This window comes from Pinus tabuliformis, chromosome 9 (assembly GCF_031772625.1).
Source record: "Pinus tabuliformis cultivar Carrire ecotype Pingquan chromosome 9, CPIR1, whole genome shotgun sequence".
NCBI classification, from domain to species: Eukaryota; Viridiplantae; Streptophyta; class Pinopsida; order Pinales; family Pinaceae; genus Pinus; species Pinus tabuliformis.
In genome coordinates this window covers 1,397,125,273-1,397,134,401 of record NC_142307.1, presented here as the reverse complement: position 1 = coordinate 1,397,134,401, position 9,129 = coordinate 1,397,125,273, and the positions used below count along the sequence as shown (strand labels likewise).

General features: G+C 35.3%; 1 protein-coding gene across 1 annotated transcript; it reads left to right on the top strand.

The window, feature by feature from the left end:
• Nucleotides 1–4,883: 4,883 nt before the first annotated feature.
• Nucleotides 4,884–7,460, top strand: LOC149153761 ((R)-mandelonitrile lyase-like). The gene is made up of 4 exons (XM_089439937.1): nt 4,884–5,069; nt 5,175–5,828; nt 6,096–6,930; nt 7,051–7,460. The coding sequence occupies exons 1-4, from the start codon at nt 4,961–4,963 to the stop codon at nt 7,088–7,090; spliced, it is 1,638 nt and encodes a 545-aa protein (XP_089296063.1). The 5' UTR covers nt 4,884–4,960; the 3' UTR covers nt 7,091–7,460.
• The last annotated feature ends 1,669 nt before the right edge of the window (nt 7,461–9,129 follow it).

The window sequence follows — 9,129 nt, the reverse complement described above, 5'->3', positions numbered from 1 at the left end:
AGACAAGTACAAGTATAGAACGGGGTTCTCAAGGCAAGTGAATGTTGATTTCCTTAGAGATGATCTCAAGGAAACAAATTCGTCAAAAGCCAATTGGATCGAGCTTAGAAAGGTGAGGGGGATGTACTCTCATCTACTTGTCAGATAATAGTATCTTTTGGGGTCCAAAAGGCTTCTAGTGGGGAGGAATGATCAGGTGCTCAGTATTTAGCTCAACATTCAAAGTTCTCAGATTGGATCGAAAACTATATGGCTGCATTCGTCTCGTCAAGATGATCGCAATGGAATTCGTTTCGTCGAAAACATAGCCCGGATGAAGGAGAAAAGGCCTGCTGTTCGTTTTCGTAAACAACTAAAAATTTTGTAGAATGGGACAGAATGATGACATGACAGTCCAGTAAGCAAGGTGATTCTTCTTTAGTTTTCGCCCAATGGGGCTATGACAAGTGTCACGTCCGGATTCGTCAATGTGGTTGTGTGAAAGGGAAATTGCCTAGTTGACTCCAAGGTGGAATTCAAATTTATTTTTATTTAAATATTATTATATATTATATATATAGTATTATTTATATTATATAGTTTTTATTAAAACTATATATATATATATATATATATATATATATATATATATATATATATATATAAAATATCAATAATTAAACCCACATTCACAGTAAACCAAAGTCTGCATTATATATATGTTATGTATATATTCGAATGGCATATTTAACATTGACTTGTGCATAAAACCAAAGTTTCGGGTTGCGAAATATATATGTTAAAAACATGCGATGGGGGAGAACAGGTTTGAACCCGTGACCTCCCCATCATAAATCCCATGTATCACCACTGAGCCATCGACAATACGTTTGAAAGGAGGGCGCGCAACACAATAATTAATGCCATAAATGTTTTCCAACGGCGGGGTGGTGGGAGCTAGCCTTGCGGGCCATCGCCCACCCCATATGACCTCAACCACATGTCCTAGGGTCAGCCAGCAGAGCACTTAGCGTTAATCCTACTTTAATTAACTTAATTCCATTTAAACATTAATTAATCATGCTCATAATTCGTATTAAGTTTGTGGCATGCCAAATTAGGCAGAAACTTCCAGTTTTGGCGGACTTCACTGGAGTCTCTCTAGATTTAGTGGAGGTTTTCTAGGAAAAACTATTTGAGCCATAAATTACTCAATTTTCGACCAAATTGAGATCAGAAACAAGTGTTCTTAGCTAATTTGGACCTTATGAACACATTGGTGCGGGTATCAGGAGCCACAGAGCTTTGTAAACAATTTTTTTCCACATTGAGCTAATACAGAGGCCCAGGCCAAGGAAGCTGGGCCAAGGAGATGTAGCCCAGGAGGGGTGAACTCCTTAATTAAAACAATGTGTTAATGTGTCTCTTTGAAGGTTTACTGCACTATACATGTTTGTTGTTCATTATTCATTTTTGAAGCTATTTTTCTCATGAATGTCTTGTTTAACTTAAGGAAATTTACCTGTTTGTAAGCACCAACAACTAAGGAAACCTCAGCACAAAAAGAAAGAAGCATCAAGCTCTGCATGAGCCCACTCTCTCATTTTCTTTGCTCATATGATTAAGACATTAAAATTAATTCTCTCCTAAGTTTACGTGAAGAACATTCTCTCTTAATTTTAATTTCTTCATCTCATTTTCTTGAGCCCGTTAGGAATTAATTCCCATTTACATGATGTTCATGCTTCAATCCGAAATTGAAAAGTTGAATTTTACCAATATAAGAAAATGAGTATTAATGGATTGTTCTAACATCAATCGATTGGATTACATTCATTTAACTTATATTTCTAAATTATAGCATCAATTTAAATATTTATATACATTACGTAATATAAAATGAAAAATTCAACTTGTTTATAATGTAGCACAACCTCAAGTAGTCCCTCAAGATCATTTTTTGTATGAGAAGAATATTTGCATTTGCAGGTTCAAGTTCAGAAATAGTAAAGAGCATTTTGGAAGAAGTAAATCTTTTGACACACAAACCTACATTCAGTGTAAATTTCAGATTATGGAATTGAACCGTGCAAAAATAACATACTTTCAGTTTTGGCTTTGATATCGAAAAACTCGTACACCACTTTAAGGTCACTACTGAAACTTGAATTGCTCCTCCTCTCTGAGTGGAACTAGGTAAAATCAATCTCAAAGTGGATTTGCTACTATATCTATTTCTATAACTCCATAAACTCAGTGAACAACTAGTTATTACGTCCCCTCAATTTGTTTACCATCGTATGATGTGGGAACACAACCTCTATTGAAAAAACCCTCGCTGGAGAAAAGCTATTTCTGAGCCCTAGACATGGTCAAGGCAAAGGATACAACATACAAATTGTTCACTTATAGTAACAAATTTATAAACACGAATGGAAAATAATAAAGAAACAAATTGTTGTGATTTTCAACTAATGGGGCATCCTAAAACTCCAAAGCTAAATACATTTTGCAACTCCATGTATGTGGTCATTTTCCAAGGCATACTCTGCGACCTACATTGTGTCATAACCCAAAAAGGGCTAATTATAATAGACAATTTGCACCAGACTATGTCGTGTGTGCATGACAAGATTCCAATGGATCCAACAAGTGGTGCCGTTGGTCGTATATCATATATTTACTTAAAGATTATGTCGTGTGTGCATCATGAGAAGATTCCAATGGATCCAACAAGCGGTGCCCTTGGTCGTATATCATCTATTTACTTAAAGATCTCCCAACAGTTCTCTACGTGTTTATTAGTTTTACCGAGATTGGTTGTCTTGGATGGATTTGATTTGAGGGGGTGGATACCTTGCTTCCTTGATTGAGCTCCATGATGCTATGAAGTGGATTACGACCTTATATCATCTTTTTCATTCAAAATAGAAAAAAGAAAATCCTTGTCCTTCCCTTGGATGACACAAACAAGTTTATTCCATATTCATGGATTTATTAGCAATATCATTATCCCTTTCATAGGAGAAAGAAAGATTTGCATAAAAGAGTGAAATGATCTTTTCTTTTAAAATCAGAGTCACATCATTTATGTTTTATAAGGAACTTATGTCCGCCAAAATTCACCTAATTCCTTTTCTAACTCCGTCATGCATATTTCTCTTATTCGAATAGAATCCAAAACAGTTTGTATAAATTTGTTGCACGATTAGCATTTCACTGTAGAACTTATGTCCTGAAAACTCAGCTAATTCCTTTTCTACACACTATGTCATGCATATTTCTCTTATTCGAATAGAATCCAAAACAATTTTTATAAATTTGTTGCAGGATTAGCATTTTAATGTAGAAATTATGTCCTCCAAAAATCACCTAATTCTTTTTCTACAGACTTTGTCATGCATATTTCTCTTATTCAAATAGAATCCAAAACAGTTTGTATAAATTTGTTGCAGGATTAGCATTTTAATGTGGAACTTATGCTCACCTAATTCATTTTCTACACACTTCGTCATGCATATTTCTCCTATTTCAATAGAATCTAAAACTGTCTGTAAAAATTTGTTGAAAGATTAGCATTTTACTATAGGGAATCTGATGCACATTAGTCTTATTATTACATTAACTAAGATTGTTGTCACGTGTCATTATTAGATCTTGTTGCTGGAGGATTGCAACCAGATAGCTTTGATTCTCTTTGATCATTGACACCTGTCATTAGATTTTCTTGAGTCATTAGATTTCAAATATTTGTTCATATATATTAGAGGGGTCAAAAAAAGCCAGCATCACTATCCGCGTGCCTTTTTCACCTAAGGCTAGTATAATACTTTGATCGAGAAGCCCTGGGTTGGTTGTAATTGATTGAGAGGTCATGGAACTCATATTGGATTGTAATTTATTATTTAGTGGACCAGGTAGTGAAGATTGTCATCGTCTTTATATTGGTTTCGTAATCACGGATATGGATTCGATTGCACTGACCATATTGAGAACATCGACACCATTTTGATCACGTGTTCAATGATGTAAGAGAGAGGGATTAGCTTGTGGTGATTGAACAAAAGATCAAAGCTGATCAGATGTTCGGCTTTTACCTCACGGATTTTACCGTAATGTGCAGTCGTCGAAATATAGTATAGTTTTATAGTTTTATGTTCGTATTTTCCACATTGGGGATTTGTGATTTTGGAGCGTGAGAAAGAAGCTATTGGCAAGATGGTCCGTGCGTTTTTTATCTTTTATGGCGTTGAACTAATACGTGGCTTTACCGTTGGAGGTTTCTCTGTTAGAGTCGTTGGAGAGGGTCCCGTTTCACTGGAGTGGTTGCAGCTGGAGATTTTGAGATAACACTGTCGGCGACTCGGGAGTCGGCAGGGAACATTCTGAGTTTCTCCCCTTCCATTATAGTTAGTTGTTGGAGATAGGGTTGTTTGAAAATAAATGTGTCAGAAGACATTTTACAATCCTAGAATTAAATGTTGGGGTGGCGGGGTGTTTTTTTTCCCGTGAACGTGTGGAAAATTGTTTTGCCAAGATTGAATTGAATTACCACTAAAACGGAGAGAACATAACAATGCTAAGGTGAATTATCAACGCAAAGGCAGAGAAAGTAGCAAACTGTAAATGAATTACTGTTCCGTAGACTACTTTTTTTTTTTTGTTCCAAAGTATATAGTTGCGAAAAATGGAACGATTGAAATGAAAATGGCAAGATTGGGTAAATGTCAGAGACATATATCCACACGTGCACTAATAGTTACCGTTTTGATTTCATGGACTGTGTGGATTGATTTCTATGTGCTGGATTTGATTCATCTCTAGATCAATACTTCGGCTCAGCCGTTAGCGTGTGATAATTATTTTCTAGATATATGCATGGACAATCCAAAAGCAAGCGCTTATAAATAGCTTCAGAAACACACCGAAATCCAACCACATCTCCAGAAAGGGTGAACGAGTTGAATCCCTGGTAAGAAAAATGACGATGATAAGGGTTGTAAATATTCGCGCATGGCTTTTGCTTCTGCTCGTCATGCTAATGATGTTGAGCAGCTTATCCTCTTCTCAGGCAGCGACAACACCCTCGGGTATGAACATGGGATGATATTGGATTACGTGTCTTTATATAGTTGATGTTATGATATGATAGAATTAATGGTTTCTTGTTTGTTTTGTTTTGTTGGGCTTTGCAGGTTTTCCGTTTGCGTTTATGACTATAGATGCGGAGAAAGCAGCTGCAAGGAAATATGATTACATTGTAGTTGGAGGAGGAACGGCCGGCTGCCCGTTGGCCGCAACGCTGTCTACCAAGTATTCAGTTTTGGTAGTGGAGAGGGGAGGATCTCCTTATGGAGTTCCCGAGATTGAGAACGCCGATGCTTTTGGGAAGCCATTGGATGAGACCGACAATTACACTTCCATAGCGCAGACGTTTATTTCAGAGGACGGAGTGAGTAATGTGAGAGCGAGAGTTCTGGGCGGCGGAACTGCTATCAATGCGGGCTTCTACAGTAGGGCGGGCTCCGAATATGTTCGTAATGTGGGATGGGACGAGGGACTTGTAGAGGAGTCGTATGAATGGGTGGAGAAGCAGAATGCCTTCAAACCGTATCAACTGTCGCCTTGGTCGTTGGCTATCAGAGATGGCCTCCTGGAAGCAGGGGTTCTTCCATACAATGGATATACGTTGGATCATTTGGATGGAACCAAGATCAGCGCCTCCACCTTTGACAGCAAAGGAAAGAGACACACAGCAGCAGATCTTCTCAGGTCAGCCAATCCCGACAATATCGTGGTCCTTCTCAATGCTACCGTCAGCAGGATTCTGTTCAATTCTCCGGCAGAAGGTATAAATTCATTTAAACACAGGAAATTGTTTCTACGTTTTATATTTCTCATTTAAACACAGGAAATTGTTTGTACGTTTTATATTTCTCATTTAAACACAGGAAATTGGTTTTCCGTTTTATATTTATCCAACGCGGAACTGACGTTTCACAACGTTCCTTCCTAACATATTTACGTCATTTTCAATTTATTTATAATCGATATTGGAATAATAGTTTTATATCCACATCTATAAATATAGATTGAGAATGAATTGGATCATGCAGAAGCGAAGGATAGCTCCTCTCGGAAGCCGAGAGCCAGTGGAGTTGAATTCATGGACCGCCATGGCCGGTCTTATCAAGCTTTGCTCAATGAAACGTCAAGCTCCAGCGAGGTAATCCTTACTGCAGGAGCCTTAGGCAGCCCCCAGCTGCTCCTCTTGAGCGGAATTGGCCCATCCGAACATCTAAAAGAATTCAATATTCCTCTAGTTCTAGATGCGCCCATGGTAGGCCAAAGGGTTCAGGACAACCCGCGTGCATCCGTAAACTGGCTATCTCACCAATTCTACACCATACAAGCAGTGGGTATCCTTAAAGCCTCTCAAAATTACATCGAGTCCTTGAGCACCTTCGTCAATGGCACCCTATCCTTCAACAAAAACAACGTTTATAGAGAAGTCATTTTTGAGAAGCTGGCATTTCCCTTATCCAGAGGACAGCTTCGGCTACGTAGCACGGATCCTCGAGACAATCCGTCTGTTCGATACAACTACTATTCTGACCCTCTGGACCTCCAGAGATGCATGCAGGGCGTGAGGGTCATAGACAAACTCCTCAACTCACCGTCTCTGCATAGATTTAATGCTAATTCCACTCATGACTTCAACTTCACTGGGCAGCCGTTACCAAAAAACATGTCGGATGATGCAGCCGTGGCGCAGATCTGCCGCGATACGTTGAACACAATCTGGCATTTTCATGGAGGATGTGAAGTTGGCTATGTGGTTAACCAGAAATATCAGGTCAACGGAGTTGAGGGGCTCAGGATTGTGGATGCCTCAACATTCACAAACGGTCCTGGAACCAACCCACAAGCCACCACTATGATGCTGGGCAGGTAATAACAATAATATTCCTAATATTCAGTTTCAGTTGGGTTTCTATTGCTCTTTTGTACCAATGGCATGTATAAATGAATGGGCAACCTAAATTTTGTGATTGTTGTGCGTGCATGCAGGTACGTAGGACTGAAGATTCTTCGAGGCTGGACTGAATGAAACAAAAACAAATGTCGGTGTAGGTATCCCCTTTTATTGTTTCGCTTCGGTTAATAAAGAGGCTCCAGAGTCGTCCCCCGTCTGGCTTCACCTAAAGCAACAGCCGGTGATTTCATTATTTTTTAATAAGGATTCTCCACATATCCTCAGTTGTTAGTTAGGGTATTAAATTCATTTTAATACAGTCGATGTATTATTCTCAATTGAGATCACAAAACATAAGGCTCAGGACAGGCGCTCTCTTAGAATTATGTGCTTGTGAGAGCCCATAATTGTAAATGCTAGTTTTCTGGATTTCTTCTATGTTATAAATCATTTTTCATATAAATTGTAATTATTTTTAAATACATAATTTATGTTTTATACAAAATTGCTCTTTTGAAATTATGGGGTTGTGAGAGCCAAATCATTATGAATGTTATTGTTTTTATTTTAGGCTAAATTGATTTTTATATAAAATATAATCATTTTTAAATTTCTAATTTATGTGTTTTATATAAAATATAATGATCTTTAAATATAAACTTTATATTTTGTTAAGTATTTAATGATTTTAATAAACAATAATTTAATTTAGCTAACCAATTCCTTTTTTGTTGGTCTTATTCTAAAAATTTGAATCCTAAAACTTATTATTTACATAATACTTCATATTACAGCAATCCCCTCATTCACAAGACACTAATTCAACAAAACAATATTATTGTTAATTATAATTTGGTAAATTTGATTTTCTTTATGTTTTAATAATTCAGATTTAAATATTAAGAATGTTAAAAAATATATATTTTCCCTCTATTTCCAAAATATTAATACATAATAATAATTATATTTATATACTCAAAATAATTATGAATAATAGATATATGTGATTCTTAAAAAATAAATAATTAAATTATATAAAAACAATAACATTAACATCATCTCTCTAGTTTAGTAAATCTATTTTTTAATATCTTTTTAATAATTAAAATTTAACTATTTAAAATATATATATATATATTTGGTTTTCTCCCTTCTCAAAAATTAATACATAATAATTATATTTATATCAAAAACCATTATTTTGAAGAGATTTTTAATAATTAAAATTTAAATATTTATAATATTAAAAAATTATATATATATATTTTTTGGTTTTCTCCCTTGCTAAAAATTAATACATAATAATTATATTTCTATGAAAAACTAAAGAATAAGGATAATTGAATGATTATATTTCTATAAAATTCCAAAGAATAAGGAAAATTGTGTAATGGAGCACGAGAATCAGAGGTCAAATGTGTTCCTTATCAAATCTGTGCTGGATTTTGGTCCATGTTTTAGTATGGAGTTAATTTTCTGAAGACTCAAAAATTAATATGAATATAAATCTCATCTTGTACAGGAAAAAAAAGTTGAAAAAAAATGATCACTAAAACATTTTAATAGTGTTCTTCTTCTTCATATGAGAGAGATAGATAGTTCATTTCGTACTCAAAGTGACATCTACACATAGGATTTAAAAAGATATTAATAACAATACATATTTGAATATGGACTTAAACTAAAATATTTAAATATCAACTCTTTATATATCAATAAATTCATTTGAAGTTAAAAAAAAAATAAAAATAAAAATAAAAAATCAATGGTATGCCTTTAATTAATATATGCAATTCCCTCAGTGCCTAGCACGGCCTTGAGAAATGACAAATATACTAGCATTACAAATAACTCAAATCGAGGTGCACCTTGATGCCTCTAATGAGATTCGTCTGAAGTTAAAAAAAAATAAAAAATAAAATCAATGGTATGCCTTTAATTAAGATATGCAATTCCCTTAGTGCCCAGCACGGCCTTGAGAAATGAAAAATATACTAGTATTACAAATAACTCAAATCGAGGTGCACCTTGATGCCTCTAATGAGTGTAAGATGGATTTAAGAATAAAATCTCAAAAAAATGCATATGAGAATTCCACATTTCCCAGCAAAAACATAACTTTCATATCATTGGTTCTATTTTCTTGGTGTGTTTTTTCTAGGTGAAACGATGAC